A 21,149-nucleotide genomic window follows, 5' to 3' on the forward strand; every position below is an offset into this window, starting at 1 on the left:
AGATCCCGCCTTTGTGTGGGAAGATTAACGGGGCCACACTGCCTGTGTGCGGGCTGAATGGGTGTGTGAAATACCTGGAGACAAGGCGGGAGCGTGGGCAGAGCCACTGCGCTCTGGGATGTAACGTTTATATTATATATGAAAGATCTGCATCAGGGAAAGTTAGATCCTCGTTTCCTCTGGTGGGGGAACTGCGGGGACTCTTGGAGCAAAGGAAAATTTGAGGGTGGAGAAAACTGTCCCCCAGCTTTCTCTTCCTGGCTGGTCCAACTCTTCTCTCACCTTTTCTAAATCTACACTCTTCCTCTCCTTGTCACACCTCCTCCTGCAAACCCTGTATTTTGAAGATCATTACAAGTACATGAAAGTTGGAATGAAGACATTCATCGTTCCTAAACTATATTTGATTAAGTTGTGATGTCATGTTTAAGAAATATTTCCCCTTACATAGGTAGGCCACAGTGTTGGATCTTTCCAACGGACTGCTAATTTGGGTTGACATTTGCAAAACTGATCACTGAAGTTAGTGTATCTGACTCATCCAAAGATGGTTCACTTTATTTTACTTAACCTACATGTTTGCTGGAAGGATTTGTTGGAACTTGAACTTGGGATGAGCACTCCTAGTAAATGCACTACAAAGGAGGTAGAATTCTTGTGGGTGAAACATCTTTTAATCCAAGAGTTGACTATCAAGCATTTTGATAAATATCATTTTAAGATGAAGTTAATCCTGTGCAACAGTTTCCCATAATTTTTTGTTATGGGAAAGGAGTCAAAGATTGGGTCTTAGCTTTGATACCTTTCTCCCCCTTTGATAATCAAGGAAAGCAATGGAGTGAGCTTGAGTGTCTTTTGAGTATCTAGAACCCTTAGCTAGACAAAGGCATTTTAAATCATGCATGCTGTGTTAGTCTCAAATGGCGGTGGGTGGGGTGGGTGGCAAGGGAAAATCTTGTTGCCAACATGGCCCCTTATGGGAGTTGGGATGGCAGCTAAGGCTGTTCTGGCCTTCTGCCACCTCTCCTTACCCCCCCCTGCCCCGCCTCCTTTTTTGGGTCGTTTTTGGGACTTGAACTCAGGGCCTGGGTGCTGTCCCCGAGCTCTTTTGCTCAAAGCTAGTGCTTTTTGGGTCACAGCGCCACTTCCGGTGTTTGAGTCTGGCTGGCTTTGAACCGGGATCCTCAGATCTCAGCCTCCTGATTCCAGGCGTGAGCCAGCGGCGTCCGGCCTCATCCGGCTTGGCCCGCCGGGCCTCCCTCCGGGCCGCCGGCTCTGACCTGCTGCTGCTGCTGCGCACCCGGCCGTGCACACCAGATGACGGCCGAGGACCGACGGGCCGAACCCTAGCGGCTGTCGGGGGCGCTTGGAGGAGGAGGCAAAGACAACGGCCTCGGGGAACCCAGCACCTGTGTTTGTGGCTAGGCAGAGAAAGGTGAAGTCCCAGAGCCCGCCTCTCGGCCCGCCACCAGCCCGCTGGCCTCCCGCCGGCCCGGCAGTCCCGGTGGCTGGCCCGGGCCCAGGCCCGCCACGGCCCGTGGCGAAGTTTGGCGAAGCAGCGCGCGCCTCGGACCGGGTGAGGCGGGCGGGGCGGGGCCGCGGACCGGGCGGGGGCGGGGCGGGCGAGGCGCTCCGGGGAAAGCCCGCCCCGGCTTGACGTCACCAGAGCGCTGGCCAATGACAAGCCGCCGGGGGAATTCCCGCGTTGGGGGCCGCCCCGCGGGCTTTTTAAAGGGTACCCTGGGGAATTGGCTCCGGGGAGAGCCGCGGGGGCCGCGGAGACGCGACGGTCCCCGAGGACGGGACTCCAGGGGTTGACCGTCGGTGCTAAAGGCTTAGCCCTGACGGGGACCAGAAGCACCCAGCGGAGACAGGGCCGGCGGAGATGGAGTGGAAGCTGGAGCGCTCCGCCCCGCGGAGGGTCCGCACGGAGGAAGCCATCCTGTGGGTCAGTCACCACCTGCGCCTTCCTCGTCTGACCCTTGTTGACCCGGGCTTCCCGCGAAAGGCGCCGTTTGCAGCACCCGTTTAGGACCAGCAGGTGGCACCAAACGACAACCTGGTCTTCGGTGTGTGTCGGGCCTGGGGTTTGAACCCAGGGCCTTGGCGCTGCCCCGGCTCAAGGCTAGCGTTCTGCCACTAGAGCCACAGCTCCATCTCCAGCTTTGTGGCTGGTTATTTGGAGATGAGGCTCAGGGACTTCCCTGCCCAGGCTGGCTTCGAGCTGCCATGCTCGGATCTCAGCCTCCCGAGGAGCTACGATCACAGGCTCCGTGGATCACAGGCTCCGCGGCTCGTTGTTTCAAAGGAGGTGAAAGTGGTCGGGCTCGTTGTTTCAAAGGAGGTGAAAGTGGTCGGACAAGGCTCTTGAGGGAAAAATGCCCGATGGTTTCCATAAACAGTCTCTCTCAATGTGTTATTTGTCTTTTCAAAGGAGAATGTCATGAAGGTGTTCTCCAAAGACCTGAAGCAGCAGAGAGCCCGCGGTCCCCGCAAGGTGAGTGTGCAGGACGTGCTCTGGCTTTCCGTCTTCGTTCTGGCCTTTTGCTAAAGAGAGCATTTGGAGGAAGTCTGAATTGGTCGGAAAATAGAATTAAAAGAAGTCAATGGTGGGGGAGAGGGAGGAGTTGGGGAGGTGGGAGGGAAAGGATGGTCGGGGAAAAACAAAGGAGGAGGTAACAATGCTCGATAGGAAATGGACTGATTACCTTACTCAAGTAACTAACCCCTCTGCACAGTATTTCTACAATAAAAAACAAGTCAGTATGTGTAAGCACAGAATCGAATTATGTACTAAACAAATTTAAGAAGCTGAGGACTCTCACAAGTAATAGTAATCATTTGTATGTGAATAGTGTTTTCTAGTTTCTGTCAAGAGCATGGGTCATTTGTCTCAAGGATGGGTCAGGTCGGCAGCGCGTTGCTAGCTGTCTGCTAAAATGTCTCCCGAGAGTTGCTGGTTTGCCTTGACTCTATTGTACACAGTGGCTTGCTTCCCGGGAGAAAAAGAAAATGGTGCCATCTTATGGACAATAGAAGTGGCATAACCCAAGGTTAAACTTGATCCAACTGAATACTTTTCCCAATGAAAGACTAAGCCCCAAGGCAGTACTTTTTTTTTTTTTTGGTAGTCAGGGTAAATTGAACACATTTAAACTATTACCAGAAAACAGCATTTGTACGACATACATCTGTCATAATCATTCTCTTTGGTTCACCTACCTTTAGTCTTTTAGGTTCTTGTTTCAAACTCATCACTGGTTTTTAGATTTTTCTAGATCATGTATATTCTACAATATATATAAATGGTGACATACCGAATTGAATGTATAGTGGAATGCAACGACTAAGGTCATATACTGGGGAAAAATAATTATACTTAAGCCTTTTCTTTTTTGGTCGTGGGGCTTGCTTGAACTCAGGGCCTAGGAGTTGTCCTTGAGCTTTTCCTTCCTTTCTTCCTTCCTTTCTTTCTTTCCTTCTTCTTTCTTTCTTTCCTTCCTTCCTCCTTCCTTCCTTCCTTCCTTCCCTCTCTATCTCTCTCTCTCTTTCTTTCTTCTTTCTCTCTCTTTCTTTGTCCTTGAGCGTTTCTGCTCAAGGCTAGCTGCACTATCACTTTGAGCCACTTCAAGTTATGGTTAATTGGAGATAAGAATCTCATGGACTTTCCAGCCTAGTCTGGCTTTGAACATCCTTGGATCTCAGCCTCCTGAGTAGCTAGGATTGCAAGCATGAGCCACCAGCACCCCACTTATACTTAAGCCTTTAAACTATTTAAATATTGATTTTTCTATAGATCTTGTGCATAGTTTATTTATTACCATGACTCCTAGGTATTATGCTTCCTAAAACAGACAATTGACCTTTGTGTCAATAAATAGAGGTAATTTGAAGAACTATAGTTATAGAACTACAGCAGTGTAAGTTTATTATTATTTAAACTTTTAATTCAGAAAATCTAAGTTTTTGTAAGTATGCTAGAAGTTTATTTTTTTCCCAAATTTTTACATTTTGTGAATACTGACTTTATATCTTGTAGTTTTTTTTTTTTTTTTTTTTGGTTGGTCATGGGGCTTGAACTCTGGGCTGGGTACTGTCCCTCAGCTCTTCAGCTCAAGACAAGCACTCTACCATTTGAGCTACAGTGCCACTTCTGGTTTTCTGGTGGTTTCCTGCCTGGGCTAGCTTTGAATAGTGATCCTCAGATCTCAGCCTCCTGAGTAGCTAGGATTACAGGCCTGAGCCACTGGCACCCAGCTTATATCTTGTAGTTTTGTGGAAACAAGTTTGCCTATAAATGTTCTATAATGTGCCCATCAAGATTACAGTTTGGCCACTGGGTTCCACATTTCAAACTTAGCTTGAGAACTTCATGGCCATGGAAGGCAGCAATGACCCGAGTCAGGTAGGCAGTGTGTTGTTAGCTGGCTGCTTTGGACCAAGTCAGCAGCCACAACGACCCTGCCACTTGCTTCTGGGTAAATTCCTCTTGTGATTGGAGTGCACTGACTATCTGTGTGTGATGGGTTGGCAGTGTATTGTTAGCTGGTTGAATATGTGAATGGCATCAGCTAACATGCACCTGCTATCTCATTGCATATACAACGGACACCAGAGTATAATCAAATATAAAGTGAGTGTATATCTGAAGGTGTGTGCACATGTGCATGTGTATTTTCTATGAGGCAGAGCACTATTTATCATGACAGTTATTATTGCTATTGGATTACTTAGAGAACAAACAGACAGCTTTACAATGAAGAAAAGGGCACTATGATTAATTAATTAAAAATGTAAGTGATATTTTCAGTCTTGCTTAGACAGAGCCATTGTGAAATTTTATAATTTTTTTAAAAATAAGATTTAGAATATGGTGACAATTTGGAATAGAAGCCTCAAAGTTTCCCCCAAGTTTTCAACTAAGTTTTTGGTATTCTTTCTGGATCCTCAGTTGGGCAGTAGAGTGGAGCCCTGTGATCATGCATGTACTGCAGGTGAAGGGAAGATTGAGGTAACTTTTAAGCTTAGTTGACTAAAACATTTTCACTTGAAATATCAAGAAAATTAAGGATTTTTTTTGGGAGGGGGGGTGAGGAATGGTTTGAATTGTTTGAAAGATTTGACTCAGTTTTTCATGTTCTGTAAAAGTATTGTGTCTTTTTCGTGGTCCTGAACTCTGGGCCTGGGAGCTGTCACTCAGTTCTTCAGCTCAAGGCTAGCGCTCTACCACTTGAGCCACAGCACCACTTCCGGCTTTTTTCTTTTTGCTTATGTGGTGCTGAGGAATCGAACCCAGGGCCTCATGTATGCAAGGCAAGCGCTCTACCACTGAGCCACCTTCCCAGCCCCTGTGTCTTGATTTATACAGTAGAAGTTTACAATTAGCTTGTGCAGTAGTCTGACCATAAATGCTTAAATATTTCTCATTCAATTAGAGGACATTTTGCTCAGGGAGCAGGGTGGGAAGTGTTGAGTCACATGTGGACATTTGCCACAAATTAGTAGAACTTACTTGGATTGTCTGGTATGTTAATTCTTCCCTGAATGGGAACTACATCATACTCTAGTGGAGCATAAGTAAAATAATTTTTATGTGTATCTTCCTTAAATTTAGACATATTTCTAAAACATAAACAGCACCTATAGCTTGTTTTTTTGGGTATATTTTATTACTTTCAAATTACCCAGTATTTCTCTTATTTTTAGAGCCTTTGTGTTGAAGAATTCTTCCTATGTAAATACCGTTTCATCTTTTTTTTACAGGTTAAATTTCATATGTTATTTTTAATAGTTGCTGACCTGTCAATATAAATAAAACCTAGTAAATTTAGAAGGCTTGTTTTTCTGTTTTAATTTTTAAAATATTAAACAGCAAGACACAAAGTGATATTTGCACTCACCAAACAGAAAATGTGTATGTATGTATATATATGCAGAGTATGTATATATATGTAGAATGTATATAAAATATACATTCTATATACAAGGCTAGATGCAAGGCTGATTTCACTGTTGATATTCTATTTATGGAGTTTGAGGTGCTTCTAGAAAGATCACAGAGAAGAGAGAGAGGTTGAAAATGTTGAATGTTGAAGTCTTTCTTTTTGTTTTTTTTTTAGTGCCAGTCCTGGTCTTGAACTTAAGGCCTGAATAGTGTACCTGAGTTTTTGTGCTCAAGGCTAGCACTCCACCACTTTGAGCCATAGCTCCATTTCCAGCTTTTTGGTGGTTAACTGGAGATGGATTTTCCTGCCTATGCTGGCTTTGAACTTTGGTTCTCAGATCTCAGCTTTTTGAGTAGTGAGGAGTAGTGAGCCACTGGCACATAGCTTTTTTGAAATATTATGATACCATTGGTAAATTACTATTTAGCATGACAGAGTAAACAGTAGAGACCAATTCTTCAATAAAGAAAAAATCCCAATAAAGTCCTGTGTACTAAACAAAGATAGAAGGATTTGAAATTATGCATTTCACATTTTTCAACATTTATAGTTTATTACATCAATGTAGCCATTTATAGTAAGTTGTTAAAAAATATCAGTCTCACAAAGTATTCTTGAAATCCACACAGTGTCATTTGGGTTCTGGCTTTTCTATAAAGTACAAGTGTAGAAAAGGCCAAGTTGAACAACAGAATGTTGTAGCACATTAGTGATTGTGTACCCAAACATTTTCAGTTTGGTCCGACGAAGGATTTAATGTATTGCATTTTGGTTCTTTGGCTATTTTTTTTTTTTTTGCCTTGGGTGACATCTGCATCCTGAACACATTCATTACCTGTGACTAGTAAGCTAGCATAAAAAATTCTCATTTAGTTGTCAAAGTATTCAATCTGAGGACAGTGCCACAGAGCCATGTGTCTGCTCTGAGGACTGTATCCCCTCCCCCCATGGCCTCTTCACAGATCCTCTTTCTTTTTTATTATGATTTGCCCAACCATTTGTGAGATGAGAGGCTTGATGGCGTCCACCGGCTCTTCTGGCCTCCAGAACTTCACAACTTGACCCTCAGGGTTGACCAGATACTTCCAGAAATTCCACTTCGGTTCCTTCTTTGAAGAGTCTAAAACGCCCAGAAAATATTTAATGAGCATAATTGTCTATCTTTTTTCAAGATTTTCATTTCTGTGAATATCTGCATGGTGACCACTTTAGAATCCAATAACATTGCTAGAATAGCAGCAGCAATGAAACCCCAAACAGAGCAGAGCACAGGTTTGGGTAGCAAGGTTTCAATTCACTTGGTGACCAGGGCCTTGAGCTAGAATCTTGAAATGAAACAAATCATGTATTTTAGGCTTGTGGATCCAAATTCTTCCTTCCCTCCCTCTTTCCCTCTTTTTTTTTTTGGTGTGTGTGCCATTTGTGTGGCTTGAACTCTGGGCCTGGGCACTGTCCCTCAGTTCTTCAGCTCAAGGCTAGCGCTTTACCACTTGAGCCACAGCGCCATATCTGATCTTCTGGTGGTTAATTGGAGACAAGTCTCACAGACATTCCTGCCTAGGCTGGCTTTGAAATCTCAGCCTACTGAGTAGCTAGGATTACAGGTGTGAGCCACCAGTGCCAGGCTCAGTTAATCTTTACAGGAGCCCTGGGAGGTGTTGCCCCATTTTACAGATGGGAATCACAAGCCTGGACTGAAAATGGTATAACTAGTGAGGCCGACCTCTGTGCTGTACTCTTGACCCCTGGACGCTCCTCCCCTCCCCATCTATGATCCGGGAATCTCTCCATTATCAGTACACCAATGATTACAAAAGGGAGCAGGGATTCGATCATAAAGACAAATACCCTATGAGCATTTCACAGCTTGAGGGCTGTGCTCTGGCTTTTCTTTCCTCAGTATACCCCAGAAATAAAACGGGATGAAGACTACACTGTTTTCTTTCATGGTGTTAGGCATTCTATCAACTACCCCTAGAAATTAAATGCAATGCTTCTTAGAAGATTCTGATTGTACACATATGTAGAATATTACAAAGCATTTTGTTGGTTTGATTGAAGCCTAATATTCCTGAGGCCATAGTTTCATCAAAGTGCAAATTAATTATATTGAAAACTCAGAAGATGCCATGTAAGTTAGATAAGATAACTATTAGCTATGGCAATGTATAAGTGTCTTTTACTTAAAAGTTAACATAATCCTTCAGAAAATCTTAGAAGTAGATCCTATTTTTTGGCTTGTCTTACAACTAAGGAAATGCACAGAGAAGGTAAGTCATGTGCCTGAAGCCACACAGCAAAAGCAATTGAGCAGAGCTTTGAGCCCAGAAAGTCTGAGACCAAAGTATGTACTATTACTATATCATATAATCTTTGTACTAATTAAACTTGGAGTCTGTGTGTGTGTGTGCGCGTGCGTGCGCTGCTATTGGGGCTTTGAGCTTATGGCCTGGTACTACCTCTTGACTTTTTTGCTTGGGGCAGTCACCCTACTACTTGAGCCACACTTTTACTTCTGTCTTTTTCCTGTCTAATGGGAAATAATCTCACAGACTTTCCTGCCCAGGCTTTGAGTGCAGATCCTCAGCTCTCACTCTCCTCAATAGCTAGAATTGCAGGCCTGAGGCACCAGCACCCTGCTGAAGCCTGAGAAGTCTTTTTATTTTATTTTTTTGGGTCCAGTCTTGGGGCCTGAACTCTGGGCCTGGGCGCTGTCCCTCAGCTCTTCAGCTCAAGGATAGCACTTTACCACTTGAGCCACAGCGCCACTTCCGGCTTTTTTCTTTTTGCTTATGTGGTGCTGAGGAATTGAATCCAGGGCCTCAGGCATGCAAGGCAAGCGCTCTACCACTGAGCCACGTTCCCAGCCCCCTGGGAAGTCTTAAGATCTATCTATCTATCGATCTATCGATCTATCGATCTATCTATCTATCTATCTATCTATCTATCTATCTATCTATCTATCTATCTATCTATCTAATCTATTGTCAGTTATGGGGCTTGAATTCTGGCCCTGGGCGCTGTCCCCGAGTTAATGTTCTACCACTTTGAGCCATAGCTCCACTACTGGATTTCAGAAAGTTGATTAGAGGTCAGAGTTTCATAGACTTTTTTTGCTTGGCCTAGCTTTGAACCACAGTACTCAGATCTCAGCCTCCTGAGTAGCTAGGATTAAGGTTACGAGCCACAGTGCCAGCTTCAAATTATATTATTTTGAATTTTGGCAAAACTCTAGTAAAGTGAGATAATCAACTTTAAGGATAATGTCTCAGGTAAGTGTAACATCAAATTGATCACAAAGATAGTTCAGTTGATAGTGTGCAACCATGAAAATTCATGAAATCTGCAGCTTTAAAATGGAAAGAGACTAGCCCATAAATGCTGGTTACGTGAGAGAAGAATTCTGTGAAAACAACCATGGGCTACACTAAAGTCTTCAGGATTTAATACCTCACAACTGAATTCTTTCACCATGGATTTTATAGACAAACCTTTACAAAGGATGAGAGTCTAGCTCTGATTAGCTTAATGAGACTTTCCCACTGAAATCTTTTAAAATAAATAGGGCAAGTGGTATTTAAATGAAGAGCAATTAAAACAGCAACAACAACCAATTGTGCTCAAGAGGCAAGGTAGATATTTACCAACAAGAAATCTGAATGCAGGCTCTGCTTCAGGTCCTAGAATCTTGATCTTGTGGAAGATGGGGAATGTTACTCCATAGTTTTTTCTGGCAAAAGATTCCACTTCCTGGCTCTTCCGGGGCTCTGCTTGCCCGAACTGATTGCATGGGAAAGCCAGGACGCTGAAGTGATAGGGCCCAAACTCTCGGTGCAGCTCCTTCAGCGCTAAGTAATTCCTGTCGGTGAGCTGGCAGTTACTAGCCACGTTGACGACTAGGGAAACCTCCCAGAAAAAGAGAGAGAAAAAAATCCAACCGGAAAGTGAAGCAGAAAATGTCAAGAAAATCCTGTAGGCAGTTAAACTAACTCCTAGGCCATTTTGGGAGCCTCTCATAGAGGCTTGTAGTTTTAGATAATATCCAACTTTACTGGAAACTAATCCAGATGTGTGAGTTAGTACTCCAGCCTAGATCTTTCTTGTGTGGTTAGGTTATAGAACTAACTTGTATTAATAACTGTCCCCGTATTAGCCACAAACATTTTCTAGAAACTTTAAAGTATTAATTCAGCTCAAAAGTTACAGCATTTTTGAGAAGAAAAACTTTTATTTTGAGAATAAGACAGTTTATCCATTAGATGTCTAATAAGCTCTGATAACTCATGTGATATATTAATAACATTCACAGCTAATTTATGAGCATGCAACTTCAAAACATTTTATTTTGTTAAGAGCATAAGCAGAGAGGTGGGAAACAATAGAAATGAAGACAGAAGATATAACTTACTTTGCCTTTAAACTTTTCCAGAGAAACCGTTCTTCCTTTGGTATCCTTCACTTCAAAGGCATAAAAACTGTTAATTTTAGGTTTTAGGAATTTTAGTTGTAGAAGAAATAACATCACTGTGCAGAGTATCATAGATAACAAAACTGCAAACATCTTAGCTTTGGGCCCGGAACATTTTAATGGGTGAGCGACCAGAGGCTCCATTTTGGATGTTTCTGGAGGGAGGCTCCCTCAGCAGGCTGGAATGAAAGGAGGAGCTGAAACTTGAAACCTTGCTTAGTTGAAAGGAAAACTCTGGATAGACAACTTTTACAGCTAAGAAATCCAAGGACCCTTCCCACAGGGCAGATTGGACAAAACTTCCCAGTTAAAGAAGGAACTCCACACAATTTAGATGTCTTTGTGTTATAATGGCAATTTTTCTCCCCAAGAAAAATGAATATTTTTGGTAGTTCCTTAACACCCTCCCTACGAAGATGCTCTTCCACCAGAAGATGGCGCTCTTGTAATTCGAAAACTTGAAATAGTCAGGGGCGTGTGTGTGTGTGTGTGTGTGTGTGTGTGTGTGTTTGTGTATGGCAGTGTGGGTATTTACTAAGAAAAGGGTAGAACTGGGTAGAAAACCGAGGAATAGTGTGGAGTAAGGATTAAATGTGATCTTGTAATGTGATGCATGGCTGGAGAGAAGTTTGTATTTTATGTATGGATTAAACACATTTCAGGCATTCAAGGAATTTCTACTAGAAAGAGCCATGAGATTGTGAAAGGCTATTTTATTTGCTGTTACTACTTGCAGTAGAGGTAAATAAGTTCCAGGGAGCATGGCAAGAATAGATAGAAAACAATGAAGGCATTAGCAGCCCTCTTCTATGGTGAATAGTTCCCTGTTTTGAATTTTTTTTTTTTAATCATGACACCTGGTAATATACACACTCTAGGGGTGGGAATGTGGCTTAGTGGTAGAGTGCTTGCCTAGCATGCATGGAGTCTTGGGTTCCTTTCCTCAGTACCACATAAACAGAAAAAAAAAATCAGAAGCCCCCGGGTGTGCTTTTCCTAGCACATTGCTGCTGTACAGAGAAATGTGCAGCCTTCATATATTCATATATTTATTCTAAAATAATCTTAGAACATACAGGATATGGAAGCAATAATGACAGGTTCCCAGAAGTTGAGACATGGTGACATTAAAATAGTCAGATAGGGCTGGGAAGGAGGCTCAGTGGTAGAGTGCTTGCCTTGCATGCCTGAGGCCCTGGGTTCGATTCCTCAGCACCACATGAGCAAAAAGAAAAAAGCCGGAAGTGGCACTGTGGCTCAAGTAGTAGAGTGCTAGCCTTGAGCTGAAGAGCTGAGGGACAGCGCCCAGTTCCAGAGTCAGGCCCCACGACCGGACCCCCCCCCCCCAAAAAAAGGGAAAAGCACAGCAATCTTTCAGTAGATAAAGACTTCCTAAAGGAGAAGAAAGGATTGATTAGTTGAAGCTTATGTCTGAGGAAAATTAGGGTATCAACAGTGGGAAAAGCCACCAACTGGTAATCTACTAACTTAGGCATTATATAAGACAGGAAGAAAGTACTAGTGAAATGGCCAGCCTCTTGCTAATTTCAAATCAACTAAGGAAATTTGAGAATACACATAAAATGGAAGGAATACAAGGCATCCAATAACTGAATGCTAAATAAATGACAATTTTTTAATAAAAAAAATCAGAAGTGGTACATAAACAAAGTCACTTATGCTCCTAAAATTTATATTGCATTCAGTCTTCTTTAGTATATTATTTCCTGCAGAACAATTACTTGAAATAGGAAGGTGTTAATAGCTCAGCTGAGATTACAGTAGTATGAATGGAACAATCAAAAACAGAGCTGACAACTTTTAGTTTCATAACCAAAACTATTTCACCTGCTTTAAACCATTTCTTTGAAAAAGGCAAAATATATTTATTTAGAGGAAGACTCTGAAGGTAGGAATGGTATAATACTATGATGGAGGTCTCATATTCATTAAAATGTAGTTTTATAAAATATCTCATTAAGGATTGAAAAGGACAAGGCATGGAGAACAATGACACACACTTGTCCTTGTGAGAAGAGGTTGTCTGGAAGGCAACACAGGATCTTCAGAGCAGCAAGCCAAGCTAAGAGAGGATGGAGTGTGATTGAAGATTTATTTGGCCAAATGTGATAGAAAGATGAACACTAAGGATGGTCTAGAGCCCCCTAGTGGCAGGGAGTGGTAATAAGAAATAGTAAATAACTACTGGAAAACCATCTTGATCAGCTTTGATTGAAGTTAACTTTTAACTGATTTAACACAACATAAACATTTTTTATATTTATGGGGCATTATGATGTTTCCACGAATGTATGCTGGTGTATAATATTCAAATCAGCCCACACATGTCTAAATCTTCAACATTGCTCACTTTTTTTTTTTTTTTTTGCCGGTCATGAGGCCTGAGCTCTGGGCCTGGACACTGTCCCTCAGCTCTTCAGCTCAAAGCTAGCGCTCTACCACTGGAGCCACAGAGCCACTTCCGGCTTTTTCTGTTTATGTGGTGCTGAGGAATCGAACCCAGGGCCTCATGCTTACGAGGCATGCACTCTACCACTGAGCTACCTTCCCAGCCCTGCTCACTTCTTTTTTTTTTTTTTTTTTTGGGTCCGGTCCTGGGCCTTAACTCTGGGCCTAGGCTCTGTCCCTCAGCTCTTCAGCTCAAGGCTAGTGCTCTACCACTTGAGCCACAGCGCCACTTCCGGCTTTTTTCTTTTTGCTGATGTGGTGCTGAGGAATCGAACCCAGGGCCTCAGGCATGCAAGGCAAGTGCTCTACCACTGAGCCACCTTCCCAGCTCCCCTGCTCACTTCTTTATGGTAAAAACATTCAAAGTTCTTTCAAAGTTGTTTTTGTTTGGCATTAAAAAAAATGTGGTACTGAGGAATCGAACCCAGGGCTTCATGCATGCTAGGCAAGTATTCCACCACTAAGCCACCTGCCCAGCCCCTCTCCCAGCATTTTGAAACATCAGTACATTATCATTCTTGACTTGGGTTATATTGCCCAAGAATGTGAGGAAAATGAGATTCAAAAATGGGGAGATGAATCTTTTGCTCTTTATGAGTCATTTGGAACAGTATTGGGACCTTGAATCTGAAGTAGCTTGTAGAGAGAATGCTGCTGCTTTGGGATGGTGATAGCATGGGTGTGGGGAACTGTCACACAGACCTAAGGAAAACTGTGTGTGTGTGTGTGTGTGTGTGTGTGTAGGGTAGCAACAGAAAGCTCCAGGATCCCTCTTTGTGACTTTTGTCTTTGTCTCCAGGTTCTTGCCAGATTGTGCCATAGCTTGTCTTTTTTTTTTTTTTGGGTCAGTCGTTGGGCCTGAACTCTGGGCCTGGGCGCTGTCCCTCAGCTCTTCAGCTCAAGGCTAGCGCTCTACCACTTGAACCACAGCGCCACTTCCGGCTTTTTTCTTTTTGCTTATGTAGTGCTGAGGAATGGAACCCAGGGCCTCGAGCATGCAAGGCAAGCGCTCTACCACTGAGCCACCTTCCCAGCCCTAGCTTGTCTTTTTTGCACCTGCTAAATACTTGAATGTCAGATGATTTAATCTCCAGTACATTTGTTTCTGTGTGAGTTGTTCCATGTTGTGACTTTCTGACCTTGTTTTTTTTAACCTTTTTAGGGTCCTTTCTATTTATTGTTTTGGTCCTGAGGCTCTGAATTCCTCCCAATATAGTGTCACCATGATAGGAACTCACAAGGTAAAGAGCTGAACGTGGGCTCTGAGCAGAGCTGTTTGACCTTTTCCCTTCTTTGTCTTCTTTCCCTTACTTTCCTCTTCCCCTCTATTCATAAATACTTGTGCCATTGAAACTATGTGACAGGCATTTCCTGAGCAAAAGTTTAAAAACATGGAAGATGAACTAGATCAGCGCAGCCTCTCGTAGCTCCCAAGCTTCATTGTTTGCATGCCTCCTCTGTGACTTCTGCCACCTTCAGCTACCAGATGTTATTTACTTCATACTTCGACTTGACTATTCATTGATTATATTCAGATTAGCTTGAACTCAGGGCCTACACACCTTTTTTTTTTTGTGTGTGTGTGCTCAAGGCTAGTGCTCTACCACTTGTACCACAGCTCCAGCCTCTCTTCCAGCTTTATTGGCAATTAACTGGGAACAAAATTATCCTGGGCTTTTGCTGACTTTGAACCAAGGTCCTCACATCTCAGCCTCCTGAGTGGCAAGAAGCTACTGACTCCTGGCTTACTATTTTTTGTTCAAGTTATGTAACCCCATTAAGGTTCATTTTCAGGCTCTGCAGAATGGGGTGACTAATGGTACCTACTTTTTTTTTTTTTTCGGTCATGGGGCTTGAACTCTGGGCCTGGGTGCTGTCCCTCAGCTCTTCAGCTCAAGGTGAGCGCTCTACCACTTGAGCTACAGCGCCACTTCCGGTTTTCTGGTGGTTTATTGGAGATAGGAGTCTCACGGTCTTTCCTGCCCGGGCTGGCTTTGAACTGCGATCCTCAGATCTCAGCCTCCTGAGTAGCTAGGATTACAGGCATGAGCCACCAGCGCCCGGCTAATGGTACCTACTGACTCACAGGATTGTGATGGAACTATGCAATCCGTATATCCCAGTGTTTGGGCACATTAAGAGCTCAATATTATTAGTAAGGTGAGTAAGATTATTGATAAATATTATTATTAGTGGGAAGCATACACAGTGAGCTATGCAGGGCCAGTGGGGAGTGTGCATTCGTTTCCTATGGCTGCTGAAATAAATGAGCACAAACTCATTGGCTTAAAACATGCACTCTGGTGGCCAGAGAGCTGAGATCAGTTTTACTGGGTAGAAGCTAAGGTTCAGGGCCCCGCTTTCTGCAGAGGCTCCTGGGAGGCTCTGCTTCACACTTCAGGTTCCGGTGATGATCAGCATGTCTTGGCTTGCTGAAGTCAACACCGTCTCTGGCCTGGGACATGTTGTTATCACTTCCCTTTTCTCTGCCTTTTGATGATAATACATGTTATTTAGGGCAATTTAGATGGAACCCCATCTCATGGTAGGTTAACCCCTAACCATATCACAAAGTCCTGTTGCTATGGAAGGCAACATAAAGGGAAATTTGTAGGCTGCAGAATTGAGATCTGAATATTGCTTCCCTTAGGAAGGAATGTCTAGGACACTCTTCTGAGGTTGTTGGTGGTAAACTGAGCTGTGAAGGTAGGCTAGGAATTACCCTGGCAGAGAATCATGGGAGAGATTTAAAGCAGAAAGCATTCAAGATGGACAGAGTAACAAGCCACGTCACAGAGTCACAGACTTGCCAAGGTGCCAGTGTGAATTTTTTTTCATCGTTTTGCTTAGCTGACATATTGCCAATTTCTTCTTTTAAATTCAATCTTTTTTTTTAAAGCTTACTTAATTTTTGGACACCAGAAAAACCATTGAGCAGGTCTTCTTCCTCGTTTTTTTTTTTGTAAATTAAATGTATTTTCAAACACGGTATCTCCTCTTTTTCTTTCTCCTCCCTTTCGGCCAGGCTAAGGGCAGCTTGGATGAAGTGCAGAGATTGCTTGAGTGTGGCCACAGATAGTCTCACAGTGTTTCAAAAGCTAGAATCAGCTGAAATCTTTGAAAAGTGGCGAAACATAAAGTATATAAATTTCAGCATATAATGTCATTTCATGTTAGATTTCACACTTGTGTAACAGAAATGGTCTGTCACTATGGTTATGATTGCAACTATTCTGTATGTCTACATGTTTTTGATTAGAGGCTCTAAGTGTACAATAGCATTTTGTTGTTTTTATGTTATTTTAAATAATTTTGTTGCCATTGTCATTGGTACCTAGATTTTTTTTTTTGGTGCTGGTCCTGGGGCTTGAACTCAAGGCCTGGCACTATCCCTGAGCTTTATCCATTATAGACTAGCACTCTATCACTTGAGCCATACCTCCATTTTCAACTTTTTGGGTGGTTAATTGGAGATAAGAGTCCCAAGGGCTTTCCTGCTTGGGCTGGCTTTGAACCATTATTGTCAGCTCTCAGCCTCCTGAGTAGTGGGGATTACAGGGGTGAGCCATAGCACCTGGCTTGGTACATGGATTTGAACTCAGGCTTTGTGCTTGCTTGGCTTGCTTGCTTTGCAAGTGCTCTACCATTTAAGCCATTTCTTAAGTCAACAAAAACTTATTTGTAATATATAATTTATAATCTAAATATATCATATTTATTATCTAAGTAATTTCCCAAGTCACAGAAAGTTGTGTACATACTCAGTTTTGTACTAGACAAAACTCATGTAAATTTCTTTCTTTGGAAGTATTAAGGTTTGAACTCAGGGTCTGAAGTTGCCAGGTCATTCTTTCCTAAGGAAAAATTCCTTTTGCTCATTGTAGACACTGTAACTCACAACACTTTTTGCTGTTAAATAGGGATTTGACCCGGTCACGACTCCATATTCTAACTTTAAGAGCAACTTTATGAAGAGGCTGTGGGCTCAGGTTCCTGTTGCCAGTAGCCCAATCACCTCAAGATGGCAGCAGAGTCCAGTCCAGGACCTGGCCTACGGGCCTCTCTGGGAGGAGAGTTCTACCCTGGGCCTAGAAGAATCTGTGGGGTCAGAGCTGAGGGTAATGCCTGAAAAGGACACCCTGACTCTAGGTGAGCCCAGTTTTGAGATGTGAAAAGGATGTATCCCTGAGATAATCTTTATCCTGCAGGATGGTTTCCCCCTTCTCTCCTCTGAATTGGAAATTTCTAAAACAGAGGATGATGAAATAAAAGTAAAGAAAATCTTGTAGCAAAAGAAAACTTCAAATTCATGCTTGTAATCCTGGCTGCTCAGGAGGCTGAGATCTGAGGATGGTGATTAGAAGCCAGCCCTGGCAGGGAAGTCTGTGAGATTATCTCCAATTAGCCATTAGAAAACTGGAAATGGCACTGTGGCTCAAAGTAGTAAATACTAGTCTTGATCAGGGGCAGCGCCTAGGCCCTGAGTTTAAGCCCCAAGACTGACCAAAATAAAAAAAATGAGAGAGAGAGAGAGAGAGAACAAAGAAGAAGAAAAACTTCAAAGCTGGGTGCTGGTGGCTCATGCCTATAGTCCTACATGATCACAGAGTGAATGTTGGTGACTGGCAAAGCAAGCGTCCTATAGAGATTTCTGGTGGAGCCAGCACAGTTTGGGCAGATACTCTGCCATCATTTTAAACTATTGAACTATTTCCACCCATTCTTTATATTCTTGCAGAAAGAAAGCATCTTAGAGCAGCTGCTGCAGCTGGAGTCATGCCTTTAATGCTGGAATTTCCTTCCTATTCTGAGGCTCTGAGGCAGTTTCTCATGAGTATTCAGGCATGAATCTAGTGTTGAGGATAAGGCCCCTGAGCCTCTCTTCCTCCTACCCTCCTTTCTCAGGGCGGGGGGAGGGGGATGGTGTGTGTGGGGGGAGTTAGGGATGTAAAGAGAACCTAGGCCTTCACATTCTGTTCTACTGAGAAAGATGCTATGGACAGATCTCCAATCAAAGTGATTATCTTGTTTTCAAAACAAAATTCAAGGCTGAGAGTCTTTCTTGCAGGATCCTATGAGGAACCACTGAAGACACCCGTCAAAGGAAGTTCTGAAACAAATAACTCTGCTCTCCACTTTTGCAATGAACCTCATGTCCTGAACAGAGATGAGAAAGAAGATGTTGACTCTAAAGGCCAGGTAGGTAGAAAGTTACAGCTGCATATCCCACAGTTCAAGGAGCTAATGTCTTAGCTTCTAGATTCTAGTAGTTCTCAGCAGTGATTTTGTTCCCAGGGGACATTTGGTCTGAGGCTATTTTCCATTGTTATAAACCCTGAGGAGGGCACCTTAGTAGGCAAAGGCCTGAGCTGTTTCTAAACATCCTACTATGGCCAGGACAGCCCCACCACAGTGTGCTACCTCTCCCAAATGCCAATAGTGCTGAGATTGGGAAACTGTACTTTAGAGTTAATTGTTCTACCTTGAATACATAAAAAAAACCTCGTGTCATTAACTGCCTCTGTTTGTTATAACATTAAGGGGAGGAAGAAACCAAAACATGAAAATGAGCCTTGTCACAGAGACCTCTGTCTGTGCTGGGAGATTCAGCGATGATTCCCACATAGGATTAAATGCATTGTTGTTGCTGGCTGATGGTGGCTCCTGCCTGTAATCCTAGTTATCAGGAGGCTGAGATCTGAGGATTGCAATTCAAAGCCAGCCAGGGCTGGAAAGTCAGTAAGACCCTTATCACCAATTAACCACCAGAAAACTGGAAGTGATGCTGTGGCTCAAAGTGGTTGAGAACTAGCCTTGAGCAGAAAAGCTCAGGGATAGCACCCAGGCCCTGAGTTCAAGCCCCATGACTGGCAGAAAAAAAAAAAAAAGCATTGTTGTGAAAGAGCAAAAAAAAAAAAAGCCTTCTCCACAGTACTCATTCATCTTGATGATTTGAGAAAGTTCCAATAAATACATTTTGTCTCATTCACTACTAATTTTCTTTTCTTTTTTTTTTTTTTTTTGGGTCCAGTGGGTGGGGCCTGAACTCAGGGCCTGGGTGCTGTCCCTCAGCTCTTCAGCTCAAGGCTAGCGCTCTACCACTTGAGCCACACTTTTTCTTTTTGCTTATGTGGTGCTGAGGAATCGAACCCAGGGCCTCAGGCATGCAAGGCAAGCACTCTACCACTGAGCCACCTTCCCAGCCCCCTCATTCACTACTAATTTTCTTAACTGATTTTGTTATAAATATACTCTCCAGGAACCATTGGAGTCACAATGATACACATGAAAATACAGAATTGTCTCAGCAAGACAAAACTGACTTCTGCAGAACCGTGCACTACCAGCTAAAAATCTGGCAAGCAAGCACACAGAGAAGGCAGGCTGCTCCCTACTTATCCTTAACACAGAAGGCTCTGCCCACTTTGCTCTGATTGCTTGAGCTCAGGTTCACAATCTGCTTGTGATTGGCTGGTTAGAATAGGGTATAATGTATTTACATAAGGTTACTTTGAAATATGTAATCTCAAAATAAACCTGTAGCCTCTGCTATTTCTTTTTTTCTTTACATATATATATATATATATATATATATGTTTATTGTGAAACTACCATACAGAGGGGTTACAATTACATGGGCAAGGTAATGAGTACATTTATCAAGCATTGTTGCCTCCTCCTTTGTTTCCTCTTCCCATCCCTTCCCATCTCCCCACCTTGAACAATCTGATGTGTGTCTGAATTCCATCTTGAAAAGAAACCAGTTGAAGACAAAACCTTACATTTCAAAAATACTTCCTTATCTCAAAGCAGTTCCTCAGCTTTTCCTTAACAAGAATTAAGCACACCATCAGGCCAAAGCAGGAAATTTAAGCAATACACTTTGATAGACAGTTTTTCTCACAATTTTGATAAAAGTTGGATAAAAGACTATCAGAACCATACATTATATATAGTTCAATGAGATAACAAAATCATTTATTTATGTTCATGGAAATTTAGGTAAATTACTTAAGATTTTGTAATTGAGTACCCCTATTTCCAGTGGGTATAGATGTTTTTATTCTATGAATGGTTTGTAGGTTAAGGAAATTTTATTTAGGCTAGTGAAATAAAAATTTTAGGGCTAGGAAGGTAGTTTAGTGGTAGAGTGCTTGCCTTGTATGCATGAGGCCCTGGGTTTGATTCCTTAGCACCACATAAACAGAAAAGGCTCAAGTGCTGTGGCTCAAGTGGTAGAGGGGTAGCCTTGAGCTGAAGAGCTGAGGAACAGCGCCCAGGTCCAGAATTCAAGCCCTATGACTGACCAAAAAAAAAAAAAAGAATTTTAATTTAGCTGATACCTGCCATATACAGTTGTTGAAGAAACTAGAAATTGTATGTATGTATGTATGTATGTATATATATATATATATATATATATATGAATAAACTGTTCATTACACAGTGATAATAATAAACCATAGCAATTAATTGTAGTATTGATTTAGTAATGTAGACTCTTTGAACTTTGTAGTCAATTGTTAGTTTTAACTGTGTCCATCACATCTCAGGTATGCATATATGTTTCTAAAGAAATATTTTCTATATATGTGTTTGCTTCCAGAAATGTCTAAATCAGCTATATTTGAACCAGCAGATGATCCAGCAAATGAGTGGGAAAATGCAGCGCTGTGAGAAGTCCCAATGTGTTTGGAATGGTATGGGCCAAAGATATTCCACGTGACCTTTCTTACCCTCTTGTCTCCCTGCCTCCTGTATTTCTTCTTTATCTGAAAATGCTATTAAAAATATTCGTTAGATTAAACCAACATAATTGTAAAATGTGGACAATTTGCCTAATCCTGTGTCCTAACTGCCCTCAACCTCCAAGGACCATTTTTGTGAGGTGACGACTCGTAGCTCTTCTGGCTATTCCCCTGCTATTGCCATCTATTTTCATTATACTGCTGATAAACTGCAATTCCTTGCAATGACTCCCTAGAATAGTAGATATGAACTTAGTTCTCTGCTTACTTTATTCTTCAGTTTTTGGATATTTTTATATCATACTTTAAAAAAGTGGGTTGGAGGGGCTGGAAAGGTGGCTCAGTGATAGAGTGCTTGTCTTGCATGCATGAGGCCCTGGCTTCAATTCCTCAGCACCACATAAACAAAAAAAAGCCAGAAGTAGCTCTGTGGCTCAAGTGGTAGAACACTCGCCTTGAGCTGAAGAGCTGAGGGACAAGTGTCCAGGCCTAGAGTTCAGGACCCATGACGGACAAAAA

General features: G+C 42.6%; 2 protein-coding genes across 3 annotated transcripts in view; one reads left to right on the plus strand and one right to left on the minus strand.

Annotated features, from left to right (window-relative positions):
• The first annotated feature begins 1,885 nt into the window (after nucleotides 1–1,885).
• Cdc20b (cell division cycle 20B) overlaps nucleotides 1,886–21,149 on the plus strand; it is a 35,324-nt gene continuing 16,060 nt past the window's right edge. The window contains exons 1-5 of the mRNA XM_013018506.1: nucleotides 1,886–1,948; nucleotides 2,435–2,497; nucleotides 16,803–17,031; nucleotides 17,951–18,081; nucleotides 20,489–20,582. Coding sequence (XP_012873960.1) covers nucleotides 1,886–1,948; nucleotides 2,435–2,497; nucleotides 16,803–17,031; nucleotides 17,951–18,081; nucleotides 20,489–20,582 — 580 coding nt within the window. The remainder of the gene's footprint in view (nucleotides 1,949–2,434; nucleotides 2,498–16,802; nucleotides 17,032–17,950; nucleotides 18,082–20,488; nucleotides 20,583–21,149) is intronic.
• Nucleotides 6,712–10,557, minus strand: Gpx8 (glutathione peroxidase 8 (putative)). Of its 2 annotated transcripts, XM_013018553.1 has the most exons (3): nucleotides 10,354–10,557; nucleotides 9,590–9,851; nucleotides 6,712–7,065 (listed from the first exon to the last, which is right to left on the minus strand). In XM_013018553.1, exons 1-3 carry the CDS (start codon nucleotides 10,555–10,557, stop codon nucleotides 6,902–6,904), a joined length of 630 nt encoding a protein of 209 aa, XP_012874007.1. In that variant the 3' UTR covers nucleotides 6,712–6,901. The 2 variants fall into 2 exon arrangements, with proteins under 2 accessions (XP_012874007.1, XP_012874008.1); XM_013018554.1 differs by lacking the exon at nucleotides 9,590–9,851 and having other exon boundaries at nucleotides 6,901–7,065.

This window comes from Dipodomys ordii, unplaced genomic scaffold (genome assembly GCF_000151885.1).
Source record: "Dipodomys ordii isolate 6190 unplaced genomic scaffold, Dord_2.0 Scaffold41, whole genome shotgun sequence".
NCBI classification, from domain to species: Eukaryota; Metazoa; Chordata; class Mammalia; order Rodentia; family Heteromyidae; genus Dipodomys; species Dipodomys ordii.

What these genes read in the sequence shown, in the direction of transcription:
- Gpx8 (XM_013018553.1), bottom strand. Translation starts at nt 10,557, where the DNA reads ATGGAGCCTCTGGTCGCTCACCCATTAAAATGTTCCGGGCCCAAAGCT. An exon ending in TGGAAAAGTTTAAAGGCAAA is followed by an intron (nt 9,852 to 10,353) that starts GTAAGTTATATC and finishes TTTTTCTGGGAG; the next exon opens with GTTTCCCTAGTCGTCAACGT. An exon ending in TGCATTCAGATTTCTTGTTG is followed by an intron (nt 7,066 to 9,589) that starts GTAAATATCTAC and finishes TGGGCGTTTTAG; the next exon opens with ACTCTTCAAAGAAGGAACCG.